At 44.1% G+C, this 23,927-nt stretch overlaps 1 protein-coding gene across 13 annotated transcripts in view; it reads left to right on the forward strand.

Annotated features, from left to right (window-relative positions):
• The window catches only part of dmd (dystrophin), a 163,261-nt gene that overhangs the window by 82,324 nt on the left and 57,010 nt on the right, over positions 1-23,927 (forward strand). For 8 of the 13 annotated variants that reach the window (XR_013794166.1, XM_079581873.1, XM_079581867.1 and 5 more), the window contains 27 exons: positions 698-859; positions 1,937-2,038; positions 2,113-2,286; positions 2,563-2,718; positions 2,793-2,963; positions 3,515-3,694; positions 3,773-3,895; positions 4,522-4,692; positions 5,288-5,410; positions 5,497-5,631; positions 6,482-6,634; positions 8,140-8,310; positions 12,915-13,037; positions 13,116-13,288; positions 13,563-13,698; positions 15,821-15,996; positions 16,386-16,412; positions 16,867-17,014; positions 17,283-17,402; positions 17,544-17,693; positions 17,821-17,919; positions 19,179-19,275; positions 19,355-19,524; positions 19,610-19,727; positions 21,020-21,231; positions 21,900-22,054; positions 22,141-22,330. Coding sequence is in view for 12 of the 13 variants with exons in the window: in XM_079581873.1 (XP_079437999.1) it covers positions 698-859; positions 1,937-2,038; positions 2,113-2,286; positions 2,563-2,718; positions 2,793-2,963; positions 3,515-3,694; positions 3,773-3,895; positions 4,522-4,692; positions 5,288-5,410; positions 5,497-5,631; positions 6,482-6,634; positions 8,140-8,310; positions 12,915-13,037; positions 13,116-13,288; positions 13,563-13,698; positions 15,821-15,996; positions 16,386-16,412; positions 16,867-17,014; positions 17,283-17,402; positions 17,544-17,693; positions 17,821-17,919; positions 19,179-19,275; positions 19,355-19,524; positions 19,610-19,727; positions 21,020-21,231; positions 21,900-22,054; positions 22,141-22,330 (3,915 nt within the window). In the remaining variant the exon portion in view is untranslated. The remainder of the gene's footprint in view (positions 1-697; positions 860-1,936; positions 2,039-2,112; positions 2,287-2,562; positions 2,719-2,792; positions 2,964-3,514; positions 3,695-3,772; positions 3,896-4,521; positions 4,693-5,287; positions 5,411-5,496; positions 5,632-6,481; positions 6,635-8,139; positions 8,311-12,914; positions 13,038-13,115; positions 13,289-13,562; positions 13,699-15,820; positions 15,997-16,385; positions 16,413-16,866; positions 17,015-17,282; positions 17,403-17,543; positions 17,694-17,820; positions 17,920-19,178; positions 19,276-19,354; positions 19,525-19,609; positions 19,728-21,019; positions 21,232-21,899; positions 22,055-22,140; positions 22,331-23,927) is intronic. The other 5 variants (XM_079581874.1, XM_079581866.1, XM_079581875.1 and 2 more) reach the window with 2 other exon arrangements.

Below are 23,927 nucleotides of genomic sequence, written 5' to 3' on the forward strand. Positions count from 1 at the left end.
CGGTGATATTGACTGGGAGGAGTAGAGAGGAGCGATGAGGGAGAAGCCGCCGAGACCTTTCTTCAAGGGGCTGCCCACAGTGGGAGTGAGTCTGTCGTGTTGTGCTGTGCTCTTATGTCACAATGTTTGCTGTAATTCAGTTTGGTGGAAGGACATCGCCTTTACTTAAAGCCGCACAGCGAAACATCCGAGGTTATGTGTCACAAGAGCAATGAAAAGTTATCAAAGTTTCCTTTTGCGCTCTTAAAAAGAACATTATTGTATTTGCTACCTTCAATACCTTACTATGCTTTACACATTCTGCTTTTAAGATATGCTTCCTTTTGATTTGCCTACACACATCTGTAGCAATCGATCCACCTGCATCCTGATTTAAATAACAATCCTGTTTACTACATCCAAATCACTGTCTTGAAAACATTTGTGACACTTGGTCATGTGTCTAAAAATAGCTCATCTGCGGCCCAATTACAAGAGCTACATCAACCACTAAATAGCGGGGAAGCTTTTTCCCCACCTTGTGTTTGAACTCACACTTTCAAAGCAGCTAATCCCTTGTTGTTATTTGTGCAAACGCCTTTTATGCGCTTTGGATGAATAATTGAAAAGTCTTAAGAAAGCAACGCAGCACATACCCGTGGCTATGTTTCTGAACGCTGACTACTTTGTGTGTCGGTTCTTTTTTTCTTTTTTTTAGGCGGCCCTGAGGAGAAAGCAGCTGGAAGAGAACATCAAATGGGCCCAGGAGAACAACCGAGCGCTGAGGGACATCCAGGAGTCTCTGGCCAACACCGACCGCCACCTGACCTCGTACCTGGCCGACCACATCGACGCCCAGCAAATCCCACAAGAAGCGCAGGTTCGTATTCGAGTGCTGCCTTTGAGCTGCGCGGAAAACAACCTCCCGAATGGACACGGCGCTGCCTCAAGAAACAAATCCACTTCTTAAACATTTTGGCAATCGCTCTCCATTACGATTTGAAGGAAACAAATGCCTACCAATCTGGAGGCAATCAGGCCTGGGTGTAAACAATGAATAGATTTAAGACAGATAATTAGTCATCTATATTGTGTTCTATTTACCTCATTAGCTTTTCAAAATAGCATTAATTTGTTGTTGGCTCCAAAAACCCAATCAAATTGCTAGCATGAACGAGCTTCAGTTAGCCACACTCGCTTAGTCCATCGCTTTCCTTCAGTCTATGAACAAACTTATATTTCTTTTGTTGTTCACATTTTGTATTATCATTAATTGTGTAGGACTACTTATTTCTTTGGGTCGCTCATCCTAATTTACAAAAACCATTAGCTTTCCTGCCCCCCTCAGCGCCAACTGTCCGTCCCCGTCCATTCACTTCCCTTTGTTTACATTGGTCCAGACTCAATAGGCACTCCAGAGACAGGCCAAACTTTACCTCGCACTGCCTTCTATCGATCACCTCCGCTCCCGCCCCGAAATGGTACATCTGAATTTAATTATGTCGCCGGGATAGGACGGGGGGGGACAGGAGTTGTTCTTTGTGTTTGTCGCTTCACATTGACTATATCCCGGGAGAGAGCGGCGTGCGCGTCCTCCCCTCCTCTCAATGCTTCTAATTAAGTCGCTTTTGGACACAGACGGCCCGGGCACCACGCTATTCCTATGCAATTTATCACAGCGAGCGCAAATAATGAACATGAGAACAAATGAGCGTGATTTGGAGACACTTGGAGAATGGAGATTTTGCCCACGTGCGACCACCGGCGCTGAGGATGTCATTGCGGATAAGACTGATGGGATTAGAATGGTCATCACAAGCCACTTTGCACACCAAAGACACTGCAAGTTGTCTGAGGACCTCTCCTTGCAGGATACTCCCCCCTGGTGGTGCAAGGGGGACGGTGCATTTGATGTGAACTCAAATCTGACTTTGTGATTTGTATTTTTTTTGAATAGAAAATCCAAACAGAGCTAACAGGGCATGAAACAACTTTGGAGGACATGCGGAAGAAGAATCTGGATAAAGAGAAAGTGCTTGGGCAGATTGATGCCACACAGGTACGATTACTGCAGCGGTACATACACTTTAAAGGTCCTGTCGTATCCTTTATTAAAGTTTTTCGTGTGTGTAGAAAATGCTGGGCAATGTGTGGACCAAGTTCCGGCTCTTCCAAAAGCCGGCCGACTTCGACGCGCGGCTGACCGAGTGCGAGCGCGTCCTGGCCGGGGTGAAGGCGCAGGTGGCGGTGCTGGACATCCGCAGCGTGGAGCAGGACGTGGTGCAGTCGCAGCTGGAGCAGTGCATGGTGGGTTCAAAACAAAAGGAGGATGTATTCGGAATAGGCGTCACATTCTCCACAGGTAAGTGATTGTCTCGAATACTGCTGGTTTGGCAGAGGAGACAGAAGTGATGACACAGGGAAAGTTTCAGACCGTAACGAGCGTGAGGAAATCCGTTATGTCGTCTTGTCAGATTATCTTGTCACGACACAACTGTGAAAACGTGCTATAATTACATGGTATGATAAATGTGAAAGAAAGCTAGTCCTTTTGACAACCACCTTCTTCTGTTTGCCTCACAGAAATTGTATAAAATCCTGAGTGAGGTGAAAGGTGAAGTCGAGACGGTGATCAAAACGGGGAGGCAGATTGTGCAGAAGCAGCAGACGGAGCAGCCCAAAGAGCTAGACGACCGGGTGACGGCGCTGAAGCTGCTCTACAACCAAATGGGATCGCAGGTCAGCCCCTTTAATGAAAGTACATGATAATACGATGCAGAATGCGTTGTAATGCATTGTGATGCTGCCTCAAGGTGACTGAGAGTAAGCTGGAGCTGGAGAAGAGTCTGAAGTTGTCCAGGAAGCTGCGGAAGGAGCTGAACAGTCTGACGGAGTGGCTGGCCGCGACAGACGCAGAGCTGACGCGGCGCTCGGCCGTGGACGGCATGCCCAGTGACCTGGAGGCCGAGGTGGAGTGGGCACAGGTAATTACAGCCAGAGGAAATACAGGCGGCGGTTCAAGGGGTTAGCGGACATGACAGGGCGTTGAAGGGTTGCGTAACACTGTGTGGGTTTTAGGGAAGATTAACTCACTGCAATACGGCCACATGATTGCAAGTTTGAGCGTCTGGAAAAGAATGAATTCATGTTTTTAATCAAAGTGAGCCGCACAAGATCCATCTCTCAGCGCCAAGTAATCTTCATTGTTCAGAATCTCTGAAAGTGGCCCAGTGGCCGAGCGTTTTTCATCAATGGGAAAAATGACACCCGATTGTTGTTTCTCTTGGCAAAACACCACTCGTGATTAATATGGCAGGAAGAGAATCCGGGATGAACTTTTGAAATCAACATTGGGCCGTTCTAAAAAAGGAGGAAGAACCGTGTGATAAATAATGCATGCAAAAAAACTATTGTCTGCTAGTAGTTTAGAGATACCATTTAAAAAAAAAACGAAAGATAAAGTTCTAAGTATAAAATGCACACTATCCATGCAATAAGAGGTTAGGGTTACTTTATTCCCTCTCTCCTCTCCTAGTCGATCCATGAGGAGACTGAGCGCAGGCAGCCGCAGCTCCAGGCGGTGGTGGAGCTGGCCGAGGCGCTCAAAGCCGTGCTGCGGGGCCACGGCGGGCTGGTGGACGATAAGGTCAGCCTGCTGCGCTGCAACTGGATCGCCGTCACCTCCCGAGCAGAGGAGTGGCTCAACCTGCTGCTGGTAACGACCGTATCTCCAGAGTTAGACGTATGAATAAACATACATGCCCGCTGTAAAAGATTCATCTTCTTTCTGTAGGACTACCAGAGGCAAATGCAGAAGTTAGACGGACAGATCGAGGAAGTGAACGCATGGATAGATGGAGCGGAGAAGAAGATGGATGAGATTGACAGCCGGGGACCCAACGACGCTGTGCTCAAGGTCCGTTCAAATCATTGCTTTTCCCTTTCTCCAAAAATAATGGACAATCGCATAGACCATGATATTTAACCTCATTTCCATGCAGTGTTAGGGGAATTTAAACGGTTTGCAGCAATAATAAACGTTAGTTGTTTCTTCTTCTACGGCTTCTACGCTCCGATCTGTCTTTCCTGGATTTTGCATGAAAGTGCATAAATCATTTCCGGACTCGTTCTGAGCTCAAAGTGTGTTCATCACAGCTCTATGACCTGCTAGCATTCCATTACCTGAAAGTGAAAGGCCCAGTTTCCAACTCCTTAAAGTATTTTCTTTATATCATGTTATTTCAAGCCTCAATTAAACATGATATGTCCACTTGAACTTTGCTGCAGTAACTCCAACGCAAAAAGAGCACAAGAAGCAAAGATTTTTCTCAATATTTAGTTTTCGACAAGTGCTCTTTGTCTAATTATAGAAGACGCAGATAATGATCACTCCAGTGTTATTAGCTTTGGGAACAGCAAAACTCATTATCACCCACTCATCCTTGCCCGTGTTGTTTAAGTGCAGCCCTGATTGCTTTTGAGTTCAGCGGCCATTACGCACAAGTGGACGTTCTGAGTGTTGTTCTTTCGCGTCTCGTGCAGGTGTTGCGCGCCGAGCTGGAGCTCACGAAGGAGAAGATGGAGGAGGTGGGAGCGCTGGCCCAGGAGCTGATGTCCACGCGGGGGGAGAACTGCCAGGCGCAAGTGGGGCCCAAGGTGGAGCAGCTCAACCAGCGCTTTGACGCCATCGCGCTCCGTGTCGCGAGCGGACTGGTGAGCGAATCGAAATGCGGGAGAATCGAATAGAAACATCTTCAAAATGGTTCACTTTTAAATTGCTAAGCAGCAGTAAATTTACACCTTTTTGAAGCATATGCTAATTCCTGAATATTTTTATTACATTCCACCCGAGCCCCAAGTTTGAAGGCCAAAGCTGCTTCCGCCTAATTAGTTTTGTTAGCGTTGCTTTGAAATCAAATTAAAACACTAATGTCAAGCTGTGGCGCCGCTTCTGGTGACTCAGCTGTGGGCTATTACACTCAAATTAAGAACAATATTCAAACATTGTATCATTTATAAACAGACGGTATAATTTAGCTGCCGTCCTCACAAAAGGTCAATTACAAAGCGAGTTGCTTGATTGAAGGGGTGGGCGAGATTTGCCGTTTTGAACCCCCGGCCCATAAGCCAAGTAACATTTCCTCAATTACCGAACCCTTCGACTCTTTCCACAAACTTGGGGCTCGCTTCAGTCCCCGCCAAGACTTTGCCGTTTCAAGCGTCTCCAGCATCTCCCTCTGTGTGCCCCCGCTTAATGATCTTATCCGCTCTGTTCTGGGGTTGAACATTTGCCGCCGGCGCTCACCAGACGGCAGCCTCGGCCAAAGAGCTGGAGCAGTACCACAGCGAGGCGCAGATCTGGCTGGAGCTGCTGGAGGAGGAAGCGAAGCAAGGGGAGAACCTAAAGGAAGAGGATTTTCAGGAAGATAAGGTCGATTAAAAGTGTTGTTTTATGCATGCAGTGGCTTCAACAGACTAGGTTAAACACAGGGATGTGAACACCTTCTGTATGTGTAGGATTGTGAAGAAGGTGCGGTGAAGGAGCTGCTCATCAAAGGAGAGAATCTGCAGAAGAGAGCCCCGGATCAGGACAAGAGAGAGCAAGTCCGGCTCAAGCACAACGCGCTCAACAGCAAGTACAACACGGTCAAGGTACGCCACTGGAAACAATAAAAGCCTCCTTAGTTGAATATGTCCTTCCATTCCTTCTTCCTATGCAAGGCCGTGGGAACCCAGGGTGCTGAGGGCGCTGCAGCACCCCCTGGTGGATAGTTTGTGAACTGCAGGCAATATTAACCCCTTAACTCCCACCTGAACCGAGCACATTTTCTCCAGCTTTACCCCAGTCCAAAAGCTTCTGGAAAAAAGGTGTGAAAATAGCAACAAAATTGAGACGAAAACAAGGATGAAAATGTGAGAAAAGTGAGAAAACATTGACAAAAAAGTGACAAAAAATTTACAAAAAATGACAAAAAGTGACACAAATTTGACGAAAAATTGAGGAAGAAATGGACGAAAAAGTGATAAGAATTTGACCAAAAAATTTGAATAATTTGACAAAAAAGTGACAAAAAATTTACAAAAAATGACAAAAATTGACAAACATTTGACAAAAAAGTGAGAAGAATTTGACGAAAAATTTAGGAAAAAATGGACAAAAAAGTGATAAGAATTTGACCAAAAAAAATGCGAATAATTTGACAAAAAAGTGACAAAAAAGTCACGAAAATTTGACAAAAATGAGACGACTGCTCAACAAAAAAAGTGATGAAAAAAAATCTGATGTGAGGAAAAAGATCAATTTAGTTTTGTAGGTCTTTCAAATGAGGTGTTACACTGACCTACAAGATTTGGGTAAAGCTGAACTGGAGAAAATGCTCTCGGGAGTTAAGAGGTTAATAAATAGGATTTATGCACAGAAAAAGTATTTTGGGGGTAAATTTTGTCCCTCAGCATCCCCTAACTAAAACATCTTCCCACGGCTCTGTTCCTATGCCTGCAGGACCTGCGTGTGCTGAGGAACCGAAAGGCCCTGGCCATCGCCCCCCAGTGGTACCAGTATCGGAGGAAGTCGCACGACCTGCTGGCCTGGCTCGACGACATCCAGCGCAGCGTGGAGCAGCTGCCCGACCCGCCCGAGGGGGAGCGGGTCAAGGTAGCCCTCGCTCTGCCACCCATGAACACATCACACTGAACAAATGATTGACCGATGTGTCTCTCCATTCTCCCCTTCATGATACAGTGGGTTCGGTTGTCACAGCTCTTCAAACTAAAACATGATCAAATAATAAGCAGAGGAGTATGAATGCTTCCTGAACCCACTGTAAGACACTCTTCAAAATCTTTTCAAAATAAAGCAGCGCGCGTGAGCCGTTCCTCCCAGTCGATCAGCGCGGCTTTTTATTAAGAATAGTTCTCTTAGGCTCTTCTCGGAGCTGCAGAAAAGCTAATTAAGCCGTGTTGTGCTTAGCATTTAACATCAATAAATCACTAACTAACGAGTTTTGAAACGGCGCTGTAATTACAGTATTATTTCCCATTGCAGCTACTTATTGACCTGTACAAATGGTCTGAACACGAGTAGCACCGGTGAGGGCTTTCTTCACTCAGGCGGGCTGCGCGGCCTGTCTGTTTGAGCAAATAGATGATACAGAAGTGGCTAATTAAAGAGCCCGCAGGTAAAAAGTGGAAGGAGCAGCGGGAAAATGGTCCGGTTTGCACATAATTGGGCGAAACAACACACCTTTTTAAGATTTGAAAGGACCACATAGGACGAGCTTTTATGCATTTGCGATTGTATTTCTCAAGGACAAAAGCTGAGGTTATAAAGCAGATAAAACATTGAAAGGTAATAATGCATCTAGATCACTGCAAAAAGTATTTAACTAGATCAGTATAAGTTAAGAATTTATCTAGTTAAGAAGTTCTTGGGCATTTGTTATAGATTATTTCACTTGTTCTGAGATGTTTCTGACTCGTTTCGATACATTTCGTCCTTATTTCAGGTCATTTTCTTTGCCAATGGGGTAAGAAAATTGGTCTTATCTCATTGGCGATTTGACTTTCTCATTTCAGGCGAGATTTACCCTAGAACTGGTCTGAAATGTCCTCAAACAAGAAAAGTAAACTTGGTCCGATCAGGAAAAGTGTCTAAATAAGTGAAAACCGCTCAAAACAAGATACATTTCCGCAATTCAAGTCATTTAAGCCAATGCTTGATATTTACTTTTTGTTGTGATCCGATCAAAGGTGCTATAGGTGCTACTAAACACTACACTCCTAGTTTGAATCCCGATCTAGCTCTTGCAAAAAGATTTGCCTCTCCTCTGCTCCATCTGTGTCCCGTCTGCCGCTGACTGTATGTGTTCTTTCATTTGCAGATGATCACTATGACATTTCGCTAAGGGGGACACCTCAGACCCGCCTGTCAATCATTCTCGCCCCCGTCTCCTGTCTCTCTCCTGTTTGTCCTGCCTGTCCTTTCCGTTTCTGCTTCTTTTTTTTTTTCTTCCACTCCTCTCTGTAACTTTTTGTAAATAAAGTCTCAAGGCAGTGTGCGTTTCCTAATTCTGCATACCACGAGCTCACCGGCGCTTACGACCGGCGACCGATCGGCGACGCGGTTGAATTGATTTGGTTGGTTTTCGTCCCCCCCAATAGGAGATTGGCTCAGAGTTCGACGCCAAGAAGGAGGAGCTTAAGGAGGTGCAGGTTTTAGCCAATCAGCTGTGTGAGGGCGGGGCGGCCAGTCTGGTGGAGCCGCGGCAGCTGAAGCTCAGGACGCGCTGGGTTGAGGTGGAGGGCAAGTTCATACCCATCAAAAGACAATGTGTGAGTTTCACTATAGACCCTACGAACTAACGGAGTGCAGCATGATCTGACTTCAAAACTAACCTTTATGTCCAATGAAATGGCACTTACTGAGCCCCGATAGGTGAACAGGAGAAAGTAATAACAATCTATGAATAAATAGTGTAGATTGTATATCCAGAATCTTATAACGTTACAAATAAAGCTAATGTGCATGTTGAAGCTTAGGACTTATATTTGTTTGAAACTTAATAAACATAAAAGTCATAAAAGGGATTGATGAATAATAGAAGTCAGAATTAGATACACTGTGTTGACACCAGTGTTAATTTCGTCGACTAAAATTGGACTAAAACTAAATTAAACGTTTTTTATGAGACTAAAACTATGACTAAAATGTCCAGATATTTTAGTCGACTAAAGACTAAATAAAAATGAAAAGGAGAGACTAAAATCATCCAAACTTCTATTGACCGTCTGAAAAAGCCTCAGATCATGTAAATTCACTGCCAAAGGATCAGCTCTGAGCTTTGTTCATGTGGAGCAGCTTCATAAAGCAGAGGAACCAGATTAAATATGATTATAATGAATATTATCAATGCAAAAACGACTAAATTCGTCTTAAATTTACTAAATTTACTTGCAATTTTAGTCGACTAAAACTAGACTAAAATTGAATTACATTTTCGTCAAAAGACTAAGACTAAAACTAAATTAAAATATGTTGCTAAAATTAACACTGGTTGACACAAGGCAGCATCTTAACAACATAGAGCCTTTTATTTCAACAGTAGCACCAAACAAGAGCTACAGTTTTAGCACTTGACTGATTTTAGCCTGAGTGATAAACGGAGCTCAACATTGTTCCCTAAAGTTGCCGTTTTGTTTTGATTTGCTGCATCTCATTGCGGAGTCCACTCACATTCTGTCATGGTGTTTCTCTTGCATGCCCTCTCTCTCGACCAATCACATTTCACCCCCACAGTTCCCCGTGACGGCAGATGTACGTACGAGACCAAGTGTACTGTGGGAGACTGAGCACACATCTGGGCTGGGAGGTTGCAGTAAATGATTTGAAATGGGTGACGCAGTGACGACTGAGGTCCTTTTGTCGATGTGGAGTTTCTCAAGTGATGAGACACTGTTCCTGACTCACTGCACACATTTCTCTAAACACGGTTTTCTTTATTAGGACTCAGTTCACAAAGCGCTGTACTTTAGCATCAGAGGCGCACTTTGTTATCAGAATGTGGAATAGCACACACAGAGCAGGAGTAAGGCACGGCACAGCAAGATCATTACGCTGTTAAATCAATATGTTCTATATGAAACTGCACAGGCACAAAAACAAGTCAGACAAAGGCAGATTTCACAGTAATTATGATTATTTTGAAGAGTTTTCCCTCAGGGATAAGAAAAGAACAGTAAATTAGTGTAAACTGACATGCTAATCACATTACACGTCAACTGCATAGAAATCAGCATGGGCTCCTGCACTTTCTTCATAACTGAGGCATAATTATTATGTGCAGTATAGTTTTGATTAATTTGTGCACAGAGTGAATGTATGTTTGCAATTGAGAATGCATTATTATTATTATGGTAGCGCTTGAAATTAACGTGTGCTCGCTAAGAATTATTAAGGTATTAATAAGCATTAATAATATATTTGTAAAGTATTAACACACTGCTTATTATACTTTTATCTGTTAACATACTATAGCCCATTAATAATACGCATATTCATAGCCAACCCTTAAATTAAACTCTAAAATCATTACCAATGCTTATTAAAGTGATAGTCTGGAAGTCTAAATGTAGTACAAATTTTACAAAATGTGCAAGATTGATCACCTGGTCTTGCTTTTTGACGTTAAGTTATAATATATATTTGTCATTTTTTGTAAAGTCCCTCCTTCCCTGATCTCAGCAACTAATCAGAGTCTAGTATCCTCCCACGTTGACCAATGAGACAGCTCTTCCTGTGAACCAGGCAGTCATGACCAATCAGGAGAGGTGGGGGAGGAGCTTGATTGTTTACTTTTGAAAATTCTGTTCTTGCTCCCCTCATTTTACAAACAAAGAAGGGCTTTCTGGTCCAAGAGGGGAGGAATTTGATTGTTAACTTTCAAATTTCACTCCATCTTTCATCACTTTGCAAACTTAGACTATCACTTTAATACTTAATGAGCACACCTTAATCTAAAGCGATGCCTTATCATTAAAAGAGTAATATTTAGAAAACTGGCTTTATCTCAACATAAAAACATTTTGGTGTGTTAGTTTTGAAAATTGTTAACTAAATCTACCTCATAATGTTCACTCTTTGAATAATGCGTGCCATGAGTGAAAAGTGTCTATAGTCTGAAAAAAACAGCGCAAGTTTTGGGAACTGAGGTCAAACCATAAACTTTGTTCGAGTTTTTGACAGAGTCCAGTTTTTGACAAATGTGTGCAGTCAAAGGAAATCAGTGTCTTATCAATCAATTTACATTTTTCCATAAACGTGGCCAGGGGACGGTTTTATTATCATACCCAATAAACTACAAACACAAATAAAATGTAAAATCTGCTTTCTTTTCCTGAATTCTGAAAAGTCCTGGTGCATCCTTATGTGTTTAATGCATCGCCACATGACATAACTGCAGTCCAGATGTGTATTCCGTCCACTCCTGTCAGAATGTCAGACGATGAGAGTGCTCGCCCCGTTACAGCCGCCGAATCAAATGTTAAATCTATTAAAAGCGAGCTCTCCCTATGAAAGCGCCGACACCCTCTCCTTTTATTAGAGCCATAATAAGGCTCTCAAGTCCTGCCAGCAGCCGCATAATGAACGGGCCGCACAAAAAGCCTTCCAAGTTTAGACTGAATGTTATCGCTGACCGGGCGACCCCATAGCTCAATCTTATTTCCCACGCTTACGCCGGCCACGCGCTCAACTGACCGCGATTGTTTTGAATTGGCCGGCCCCCATGTTAATTATGGGATGTCAAGCGCGTGTTAGTGGAGCTCTCGCTCTCATCGTCTGGACCACGGCTCGAGTCACATACTGTTTACCCACCGCATTAGTGCCAATATGTCGGCCGTGCGGGCAGGTCTAATTGAATTTGACAGTGAATAAATAAATGTTATGCGGAGTCAGTCCGGCCAGGATTGTGCACTTTGATGTCGGATTAAATGACAATCTGTAAATGAATAACATCTGTATAGTTTTTAAATTATAACGGTTGAACAAAATGTGGAATAAGGTAAAAGTGTGTTGGAGGTTCATGGAGAGCTTTTCAAAGTATAAGATGACACTGACATATTGAACCGCCGTGTTGCACTGCTGCATATATTTGTTTCCAGGCTTTATCCATATATCTTCCTCCACAGTACCTTTGTTTAATAACCTATAATAGCATGTTGATGGCACTAGCTTTTATCGGACTGCTCGAGTGTGTGCACGGCCTATAAGCACCATTCAAATGAATTGCGGTTATGTCTCACAGTAAACAAAGCAATTGTATTATAGGTCATTCTACAGTCAGTGGTATTACAAGACAATGCTATCTTGTTTACATCAGTGCCATCCTGGAGGGTCTGACTGAATCGCTGAATACTTCAGTGTAGCTCTTGTATACTTGGCTGTAAATATATGAATAGTTTAGTTTTATATGAGGTTGCACTGATTTAGTACTGGGTCAGTGAAACTTCATCCTTTTGGGACATCCAACCCTCTATCCTCCCTGTACACGTGCTAGCATAGTCTTTACCCTAAGAGAAAAATCCCACTCATTTTTTCATACACTTATTAGAATCAAAGAAAAATTATAATTAAGCTAGTTTACAGGTTTCAGATCACCCTCTGTCATTTAAAGCAGTACTAAGTAGCTTGTTTACTTTAATAAATCCTTTCCGTAGTCCCTCTGGGGGGTCTTTCATCTCCCCCTGGTGTCTCTGGCCAGAAAACCACACTTGCAGCTTTCCTGGACCGGGTCGGAGTCACCAACACACACTAATGGAATAACGAAGAAGAAGCTAACAGGCTAACGGGGAAAGCTAACTGCGGGCTAGCACCACTTAAACAGTATTTAGAGCCATGTTAGAGTGTTAAAAAATATCTTCATAGTGTAGTTGGATGGACAATCTTTTCTGTCAACGTAGAATTTACTCTAACGGACTTTATGTGTAAAAAACGCAACATGCTACAACACCTGCAGTGGCGCATACGGCCTCTAGGGGAATGAGATACTTAGTACTGCTTTAAACATTTCTTTGTATAGTTGATGGGGATTTTTCTTACAGAAGTGGAAGTGCCCACCCTCTTTTGACATGGGATTTCATTTGTGACACGTTCAAAATCAAATTTGACCCCACGACCTTTGGTTCTGGTTGGAATTTGGTTCTGCAATCAAATTTTGGGCCCTGACCCACCAGTTCAGAATCATTTGTAAGACATTCTACTCGACAGCACTAAATAATTTGGCCTTTAATTTAACTGCTGTTCCAAAATGACACCATAAATGAAATTCCACATTGATCCTTAGTAAGTCAGCTTTATATGTCACACCATTGACCTTTCTCATGTGCCTGTATGTGTGTGTGTGCGTGGGTGGGTGTGTGTGTGCCCTCTGCGTGAACAGGAGTACCTGTCGGAGCTCCAGGCACTATTACGCCTGGTGTCAGAGACCGACTTCAAGCTGAACTCTCCTGAATACTGGCCCGCGGCGTATTACAACCTTCCCCAGCAAGAGCAGTGCCTTACGGTCAGCCAGCACCACCGATACATTTCCATCTGCGCTAAATAGAAGTTTACATCAGTGCTGGGTTTTTTTTTTTCGCAGGAGGTGAAGGCGAGCATAGACAAGCTGCAAGGCCCAGTGGAGGGAGCCCTGGCCAGGAAGGAGGAGATGGTCCAAGGGGCGAGGCCAATGGAGGGGCAGAGGGTGCAGGAGACAGCCGGTCTGCTCAGCACCAACTGGGAGAAGCTCAACAAGCTGTACCAAGACAGGCTCAAGTGAGATGTGGTTTTTGGGTAAAGTTTGGGTTCAGTAATAGTGCATAGCTAACTCTGATACTGAACATGTTCCATTCATCAGTATCAGTTTTATGTGACACAACCAAGAAAATTATATAGACCTACGCCATTGAAGTAGCATCATAATAGATCACTTTTCCTGCCTTTGAACGTCTAAACTAAGACTTTTATGCTCTGTGTTTTTGTAAATCCTCGCGGGGCTCGCCATAGTCCTCCCTCTCCCCCCTGTGACTAACTGTGTCTCTGTGCACAGGCGCTGGCAGGACTGCAGCTCCAAGTGGCAGAAGTTTGTGGCAGACCAGAAGGCGCTGGAGGACTGGCTGAACCAGGCTGAGGGCGCGCTCAAACTGGCAGAGACTGATCCGGCGACGCACAGGCAACACCTCAGGGTAAAGGCTCCCTCACTCTGCTCTCTCCGCCGACTTTTAGACAAAGACGTCTCTTTCTACAGTTGGGGAGGAAGACGGTTTCCTGTGGATTTTGCATTGAATTGTGATTATCTATGCTGCAGAAAGGTTTCAACTTTTTAATGGCAGCAGCTTTCAAACTCTGTGCATTCCAGAGGGGTCATCAATAAGTAAGAAGTCAGGTGCAACACATAGATACACCAACATGAATAAAAACTCAGATTGTCTCGTATTATCTCTCGCTCGGAAACATGTCCAGCTCTGTATATCTATCTTCCTTGACGTCGAACAGAACTGTAAAAATGTCCCGTCCCAAATATAGTCCGTGTGATTCACGCTCGGGCTTCACGGTCCACTCATGCAGCTGAAGTGCCCTAAAGCGGAGCAACTTTAGATCGGGCCCCGTCAGCACTTTGTTGTCCCTACTATATTCTCCAAACGCGCTTCTGGATACTGTCTGTTACATAAAGGAGATGTGAGCAACGCTATGACAAATCGTGACGTGACGTAACTTCGCGTTGCATAACAAAAACAAAAGAAGGAAAGAATTGGCATGTTTGGGAAAACAACAGCCTGACCCATTGTGCGTAGCGACCATAAAGTTAGAACAAGGATATCACCTGTGTAGCTTGTATTAGTATGTTATTGTTGTTTTTATGGTAGTGTGTATCAGATAAACATTGATAGTTCAAAGCAGTACCTTTTCAGAGCCAAATGTTAAAGCTGCATTATGCAACTTTTTATGTGGAAAAAAAAGTTGATATTTGTGTGTATTTGATCTTGTAGTGACCAAGCGGCTGTGTGAGTGATCAGCATGGCGCCTTTACTTTCCATCACAGATATCGCTAAGACACTCCAGGATCAATTGTTTGGAAGGTTTTCACTGCGTATACCAGAAAACCTACAAAACAATTGATCCTGGAGTGTTGCAGAGACCACCATGATGGAAAGTTAAGGAGCCATGCTGACCACTCACACAGCCGCTTGGTCACATATACACAATCTAAAAAAAAAATCACATACAAAGTTGCATAATGCAGCTTTAAGTCCGTATACCGCAGAATTAAACCCATTTCTCCCAAGTACAGATGACTACCGGAACAGGGCTGTTGCACTAGTCTCCCAAAGTGTAAGAAGCGGAAGATGACGAGCGGTATGGCGACTTTTTTTGACACTTTAGTCAAGATTAGTCAACAGCAACTTCTGGTGTTTGCAGAGTGTGAAGTGTGCGCGCCGCTTTAGTCACTGACACAGATGGCAGTTGTCAGAAGGAGGGGAGCCGTCTGACAGCGCGGCGAGAGTAGTGTCCCTTTCTGCAGGCCTTACATAATAACATGATCTCATATTATCTGACATTTATAGCGAAAACAATGCCACAGAATGAATTCACGGCCGCACAAAGATAGCCAAGTTTTCTCCGTTTGAATAGGTGTTGTTGACAGATGCTCTTCTTCACCCCTGCGCCTGCCGTGTGCGCGCATATCTTTGCATCATCAGACGTGCCCACGCCACTTTGGGCCGCTGTGATCAGCTCTCGGCGTCCACCTGGCAGACAAGAGTGTGCCGACCAAGTGCCACTCACGGGCTGGACGAGAGGAGAGGGGGGAGAGAGGGGGAGAGGGCGGTGTATGTGCCGATACAACAGGAGAGACACAGGACCATCTGTTTCCTCAAATAACAAGCTGCTACCTGAACCGCGCCCAGTGCTAATCCCCCGCCAACACACAGGCCCGCGGAGAGGGATGTGCCGCACACTCGCGTGCAATATGGGCTCATTACCTACGACGCAGAGCTCCGTGGAAGAATGATGCGCGGATTGTGTTGTGCTGTAACATGAGGTGCGGTGTTGGAGACTGTGCACAAATCCTGCACCGAGATGAAAAAATAATCAAGGGAAATAAGAATGCTAATTTAAAGAAAGGTGGATTTTGCTTTTCCCTTGTTTATTGCGGCTGCCCCACTGAGTTTGCCTGAGTAATCTTACATTATTTAGTCTTGCACTCTCCAGTCCCAAAGCGCACAACTCTTGATTTTATCGCTTCACGTTTTTTGTACGAAATGAACCCCTTTTGACGATTTTTGCATCCCCGCATTCCTTCCCCAGGACCTGACCGAGGCCATCCCCCCGCAGGAGGCCGTGCTGGGCAGGGTGAACTCGGCCGGGGAGGACATCAGCTCCTCCAGCGCCCCCGAGGACAGCCTGCAGATCAGAGGCCAGCTCAAAGTGCTCAACACGCGCTGGGCCTGTGTGTGCCAGCAGCTGAACGAGCGCAAGAGGAGGTGTGTGAGGCTCGCCTTTCTATACGCAACGCATGCTGGAGTTAGGGCTTTGGGCTGATGCAATGTTATGGAGAAATGATGGCTGTAGTTTGATCTCTATTGAGTAAGTTGGATTGCACAATCTTAGAAGAATTTTAGCTGTTAACCTTGTTTAAAAAAGTAGCTGTTTTTTCCATCTGAAGTGCATAATACAATAGTACTAGTTGTAGCAGCAGTAGTCCTGACAGTTAAGAGTAGTATTTGGTGGGCAGTTGTCCCATGTATCCAAACTACTGTTCAGCTAACTGATACTTACAGTAAACGTTGCTTTGGCTGATCCTGTGTTGCCATTGTCCCTTGATCTTTTTGACGTAATAATGTTCATTTTTTTAATCACTGTAATCATGCAGCCTCCGAGCAAACAGTGAATCACTGAGGTAGGTCAAAAAAAATAACTAAATAGTGTGTACAAATTATGTGTTACATGTGTAGCTGTGCACTTTTACTTGGAGGGTATGCACATACGTCATAGTCATTCTAAAATACATCACTCGACATTATGACGAGAGTCACAAAAATGAATACACACTCTAGAATTAAGTCATTTATTTATTAATTTATTAAAGGATCCCCATTAGTCTTTACCAAAAAGTAAAGATGACTCTTCCTGCGGTCCATTCTCATTAGAAAAACACAAAGTTAAAGCATTTGCCGTCTGTGACATCACCTGCAGACCCTCTAAACGTACTGCTAGATCTATAAGGCTGCAAATAAAGTTTCCTCATTCTCATTCTCACTCTCACTCTCATTCTCATAATGCTTTTCTCACACACTTTAAAGACGTTGTGGTGTCACGGTTTCATTTGTCTTTTCGTCGTCCTCCTCCTCCAGGTCAGCGGAGGCCCGGACGGCGGCGGCGGGGCTTCAGCAGGACATGAGCTCCATGCTGGGCTGGCTGGACCAGGCCGAGGGTGTGCTGGCCATCCCCCTGGACCCCCCCGAGCCGCAGCACATCCGGGACACGCTGGGCAAAGTGCAGGTAACGCTCCACTCTCTCAGTTCTAATCTATTCTCTTTGTGAAGATCTCTGTCGACCATTTCAGCCACAGTTTGTAGGAATAGATTTCGTGGATGTGATATATATAGTTCCTTCTGCAACCCAGCTCCTGATTCTTTAGTGTGTTTGTATGAGTGAACTTATTTAATTTCGCTGAACGAGCTCGTGTCCTACTTCTCCAGGCGGTGATTACTCCTTATTAAATCCAGCCATTATGAGAGCTCGTGCCTGTTTGTTTTGTGTGCACCAGGCTCGAGTGGAGGAGCTCCCCGCTAAGAGCGCAACCGTGGAGGACATAAACGCGAGGCATAAACAGCTCCCTGCCGACAAGCAAAAGGACATAAGGATCATCAACAACCGCTGGGCGCAGGTCTGAGCCTATAGCAAGTCTGTCCGTGGTGTTTTTTTTGCATTTGAACAGTGCTTTGCTGTTAATGTAATGTGTGTAAAAAGCCCCACTGCTACTTACAGTCACGGGGTTGAATATTTTTCTGACTGGGGTTGTCCGCAGGTGTCCAAAGCCCTCCCCGAACGTCAGCTGGAGATCGAGGGTTTGCTGAAGGAGCTGGAGAGGCTGCAGGCTCAGCTGGACGACCTGTCTGCATGGGCCGCCAGCACCAGAGGCAAACTGGAGCAGAGCCCAGAGGAGCCCCCCCCAAGGGTAACCACCACCACCACCAACTAACCACCACTACAGCCTGTCTCAGCGTTCAATACACACACTCTGCTTCCTCTTGAAATTAGCGATTCACCGAGCATTTTCTCGTGTTGTGTTTGTGTGCCCAAAGTTGATTGAGGAAGTGCAAGCCCGGCAGCCAGAAGTGGAGTTTGTTTTGGAAAGAGGCGAGCAGCTCTTTAAGGATATCCCTCCCGGCCGGGCCGACAAGGTGACGGAGCAATCCAGTGTTTTCAATTGTTGATGGTGGGTTTGTCAGGTGGAAATGTTTGCCAAATGAAATGAAGTAAGTAAAGTTAACCCCTTAGCCTCCTCCTGAACTAAGCACATTTTCTCCAGTTTGGCTTTGCCCAAATCGAACAGCTTCTTGAAAAAACTGACAAAAAGATCCATTAAGATGAGTTTTGTAGGTCTTTGCTAGTGAGGCCTATAGGCTGTGGAACCTTACTTGGTTAAGGCGGGGGCGGGGGTTAAGACGTTATGCAGTAATTTTGGATTGAATGGTGAACGTTGAAATAGCAGAAAAGAGTAATGGCTAGAATCATTTGAAAATGCCTTAAAGCAGTACTAAGTAACGTGTTTACCTTAATAAATCCTTTCCATAGTCCCTCTGGGGGTGATACAAGTGTTAATGGGATGATTGGGGGGTCTTTCATCTCTCCCTGGTGTCTCTGGCCAGAAAAACACTATTGCAACTTTGCCTGCACCGGGTTGGAGGCCCCAATACACACTAATGGAATCACGAAGAAGAAGCTAGCAGGCTAACGGGCAAAGCTAACTGCAGGCTTGCGCCACTGAAACAGTATTTACAGCCAAGTTTGATTGAAAAAAATATGTTTTCCATTGAGTAATTGGATGTACAATATCCTGCTCTCTGTCTCTTCGGTCAGCGTAGTGTTTACTCTCACGGACAATTAATGAGTAAAAAGAAACATAACATGCTACGACACCTGCAGTGGCGCTTGTGGCCTCTAGGGGCATGATTTACTAGGTACTGCTTTAAAAATAGAAACATCTTATTATCAGACTGTTGGCAGCCTGGCTCTCTCTGGTGCAGCCTGTTGTTGTGTCGCTCCCCACAGTCTCCCAGGGCAGCTGTGGCTATAATAGTTGCTTACCACCACCGAGTGTGTAGGTGACGAATCATGCCTTTGAGAAACCTGCCAAACTTTAATGATTACACTTACAATACAAGTGTAAGCAATTATTATCTTCGTTATGGCAATTCATTGATTTCATGTCCCTGAAACGGTGTGCATGCTGTTCTTCTTGACAGCAAATAAATATATGAATAGACCTTTTTGTTGTATCCCTGTGACACACAAAAAGAATTCAATCGCTTTCATTTGGCGTCTTCATGTAAACAATAAACATCTCTGCAAATGTGTCTTTAAAAGGATCAAAAGCAGAAAAGCATTGCCTTACTTCAGGATTCAAGCGAAAACCTTTTGGATTCTTTGTTGGTGGCAGGTGAAGTTTGACAAGCTGAAAGACGACTGGATGATCATAATGGAGCTCCTGCGGCAGCATAAAGAGAGGATGGCCCTTCTTGCATCCAGAAAAACCAGTACGTTTACATGACTTATCCCTGCCCCAGAAAAAGAAATCAAATTGAAACTCTCACCATGCGTTTGCCTGCGTTCCAGATGAAAACCTTTTGATGAGCGCCCAGGCTGAATCGGCAGCGCTGGCCCAGTTCAACAAGTCGTGGGCGGAGCTGACTGACTGGCTGACCATGCTGGACAACATGGTGCAGAATCAGAAAGTGGTGGTGGGAGACCTGGACGACATCAATGAGCACATAGGCACGCTCAAGGTAAGAAAAAAAAAAAAAGAGTCAAACTATTAATTAAACCAAGATCAAGAGTCTGAGCTCCCGCTGTTTCGCCTTTTTTCCCCAGGGCGCCCTCCAGGAGTTAGACCAGCGGCGGCCCCTGTTGGAAAAGCAGGTCACCGCCGCCCAGAACTTGAAAAACAAAACGAGCAACCAAGACACCCGCAACGCCATCACGGAGCGCAGTAAGTGCACGGCGGCTGCGTCTGCGGAGGGAAATTCAATCACCATTTCACCGCGGCAAAATATATGCGAGATTCAAATGACAACATATGATTTGTGTCGAAGCGAGGACGCCCACACAACGCTTTACCTGTCAAAGCAGGCAGGTCTTATGATACTGATTTATACATGAAGGCGCCATGGTCAACTAACGGTGACGTCGTGAAGACAAATGAGCATCAGAAATTTACATTGGGATTGTTTTAAGGCGAGACATGGTGACAGATATAAGAAAATATGAGAAAATATTCATATTATATTTAAGGCATTTTATGAATAAAAATAGGCAAGATTTGTCACATTGTTAGCGCCAAAATCTATATAATGGATAGAGTCAGGTTTAAATTGATGTTGTTTTATTTTGTCTAGATATTTGTTACAAAGATGTTTCAGTGGGGATTTTTGATAAGCCATGTATGAGTCAAAAGAATCAGCTCAAAGCTTAACGAAAAAAACCTTCCAAATATCGTAATCCAGAATGTTGTTGATTTCTGAAAATCTTTATTTTTAGTTCATGCAGTCCTTATAATTGAAGAGTTTAGTGGTGCTAGGCTAGTGCATGTCTATGGTAACTAGTAGCCTGCTTTAAAAACCTCTTCAAAATCATGGGGTCGTCCTCCAAACGTTGCCATATCTGATTTGTAGAAAGCTCCTTTGTGAATTCCATGTGTAGCAGATAAACAAACTACTGTACCGTAACTGTACTGCAACTACTGTCCCTTTAAGTACAAAACTGGAAGGTTTGGAGTCTGTCGGGGCAACTGAAGTGGAGATGTTGTTGCAAGAGTGTAAGGAAAGCCTCATTTTGAGAAAAAGTGTCCTACAGGCAAGGCAACTTTTATACCTCGAATTTCATACACAAGGCAACTCGTTGGGGTAGTCTTGGGTAGGGGCACATCGTCTGTCGACTGGAGGGCGAGTTGGGGAGTTGAGAAAAGGTCATGAACACAGACGCCGAAGGATTGGGGCGTGGTTAGGGACTAGGGGATGTGTGTGCAGTTATTTGCATGGTCCTTCTGATTATAAACATAGTCACACAGCCTCAGTCCTCATCTGGTTCAGCTCCGTGACTTGGCCTTGAATGGGGAAGTTTTGTAAAGTTTTGTAAAAGCGCCTTTAAAATCTGTTTTCCCCTGCCGTGTCTCGCCTTAATAAGGACACCAGGTTCAATTCAATAACGAGCGATACTAATGCACTAGTCTTATATAGCACTTTTTCCAGACTTCTGTTGGACTCAAAAGTTGCTTGTTGGTAGTTGATAGGCTGCAGGCGCATTGGGAGGACTCTCAGACCAAAGTGTCGGAGCGCGTGAAGCAGCTCCACAACATGCTGCAGGACTCCTCTGATTGGCTGGACTCCAAACGGGACGCGGACCAGGTCATCAGGCTGGCCCGGGACCGGCTGGAGGCCTGGCAGGAGATCACATACACCGTGGATGATGTCAAGAGGCAGAACGCAGAGCTCAAGGTACCTCCAAGTCCCAGTGTTTCGCCAAATAAAGTTGTCTTGTATTGATTTTTGGTTCCAAGAGTTTGTGAAAGTGCAATTTCTGCAAAAGAATATACACTTTTTTTTCCATTCTTTATCCCACCATATAGGCCGAACACAATACGGGAAGAGTGGAGATTTATGGTGCTGCTGGTGTCTGCCCATAACTCAATAAAAATCTGCTTTTATTATCTGGTGGCGCGACATATTCCAGCTCTCTTCCCCCACAGTCTAAAAATAAACTGGCACAAAGTTGGCGTCTTAAGAAAAAATGCAAACCACGGACTGACTGGGAATAGAACGTTATCAATTAATCACAATATTGTGCACTTCTTCAAACGAATTGTCACTGTCTCTAAATGAAATCTCTCGGTACCATTCTGCAGACAGTATTTTTTAGCATATTATGTTTTGAGAGAACAGATGGCTCTTAATTATAACAAAACAAGCACCAATTCATTTGAGATAATTACAATTTCTTTTCACTTTTTGGTAACACTTAGCAAAAGCTCCCACTATGAAACTTTTTTTGATTTGTAACCAGTCGTAGGATTATTACTAGCTAGCTCAGCCAGATTTACTTTAACAGTGATTACTTAGCAAGCTGTCTGCAATTGCTTCAAATACTTCCAATGTGTGTTTGTTAGATGTTGGCCAAAGAGCTCCAGCAGTGGCAGGTCCCAGTGGAGCAAACCAACGCCTTGGCCAACAAACTCCTCACCGTCTACGCCGACGACGACACGCATTTAGTCAGACAGATGAACGACGACATGAATGCCGCCTGGACCCACATCGGCAAGCGGTACGAATCCTGTCGCAAAACACATACTTACAGCGAAAAGAATTCAAAATAGTTTTCTTCACATCCCTGAACTTTGTTGCTTCTAGACTGGGGGACAGAGAGGCAGCCCTCGGCTCCGCCCTCAAGTCGTTGCAAAATTTCTACCTGGATTTGGAAAAGTTCCTGAACTGGCTGACAGAGGCTGAGACCACCTGTAACGTCCTCATCGATGCCACGAACAAGGAGAGACTCCAGGATCAGCCGGAGGTGGCGAGGAACCTGCTGGCACAATGGAAGGTAAAGAGCTGCACCATGCTTGACCATGAGCACTGTTGTTCCTGTGTGCATCTGTCATTTTATTCTGAGGGTCAAGTCTGATGTAAGTTAATGGTAAGTGGATGCATGGTTATGACATCATTGTATTCACGAAGGGCTATTATACCGAGCAGCAGAGTCTGCCCGGACAACAAGGCCAAGCTGCTTTTCATTGGGCATTAGTGCTTTGTAACGGTGCAAATTGAGAGACAGCCTCATGAATGCAACAGCCAGGATGTGACATAACCATAATCTTGGGGGAAGTCCTCTTAGAGAAATCTATTCTGAAGCTTCCATAGAGGCTGTCCATTTTGCACAGAATTGTACAGATTTTTTTCTGTGCAGTTACTTTACTGAAAGACTGAACAAGTGGTCCCAAACATCTTAAAGGGATATTTCAGGATTTTTGACACAGGGCCTCATTTCCTAGTTATCCAGAGTGTTGTTGATTTCTGGAGATATTTTTTTCTTAAATTCATGCAGTTCTTATATTTGAAGTGCTTAGTGGCGCTAGGCTAGTGCATTTCTATGGTATCAGCTAGCCTGCTTTAAAAACAGTCTGACCCACTCCACAGGGCACCTGAGGTCAAATCACTTATAATATAACAACATAAACTGTGTCTGTGTTAATAGAATCATTCTAACTGTTTTGCAGTTATTTTTGAGCAGCATCAGCGTTGTGGTTGTAAGCTACGCAGCGGCGGAGGGATCTGCTAGAAAATAGTCCCTCAAAATGCGATAATTCATGTAATACAAGGTCAGTTTTATTCCAAAAATTATTCTATCGACACAGGCATTTATATGGTTAGTCTGGTGTTATAAGTGATTTGCCTCAGGTGCTCTGTGGAGCGGGTCAGACTGTTTTTAATGCAGGCTAGCTGATACCATAGAAAGCTCTTCAAATATAAGAACTGCATGAACTACAATATAAAAATATCTCCAGAAATCAACAACACTGGATAACTAGGAAATGAAGCCCTATGTCAAAAATCCTGAAATATCCCTTTAACATCTTAAACCTTGCAAACCAAGCAGCTCTGGCCAATTTTACCCCTAAAATGTCTCATTTCCACATAGAAATATGAAATTAAAGAAACCTCATGATACATTTTTCCCTGCAGTATCTTAACGTTCAGTAATAAATAAATGATTCTGTTGTTTTGACCCAATTTGACTTGTTGAAAGAAAGCATCTGTTTTGCGAAGAGCTGGAATCCATGGCAACCCTATGAAAGTAATGGCCGTCGCATTAGCAAAACTTCCTAAAGACTGAACAAGTGGTCCCAAACATCTTAAAGGGATATTTCCGGATTTTTGACACAGGGCCTCATTTCCTAGTTATCCAGAGTGGTGTTGATTTCTGGAGATATTTTTTTCTTAAATTCATGCAGTTCTTATATTTGAAGAGCTTAGTGGCGCTAGGCTAGTGCATTTCTATGGTATCAGCTAGCCTGCATTAAAAACAGCCTGACCCGCTCCACAGAGCACCTGAGGCAAATCACTTATAATATAACAATATAAACTGTGTTAATAGAATCATTCTAACTGTTTTGCAGTTATATTTGAGCAGCATCAGCGTT

Source organism: Gobius niger (genome assembly GCF_951799975.1).
Source record: "Gobius niger genome assembly, chromosome: 23".
Taxonomy (NCBI): domain Eukaryota; kingdom Metazoa; phylum Chordata; class Actinopteri; order Gobiiformes; family Gobiidae; genus Gobius; species Gobius niger.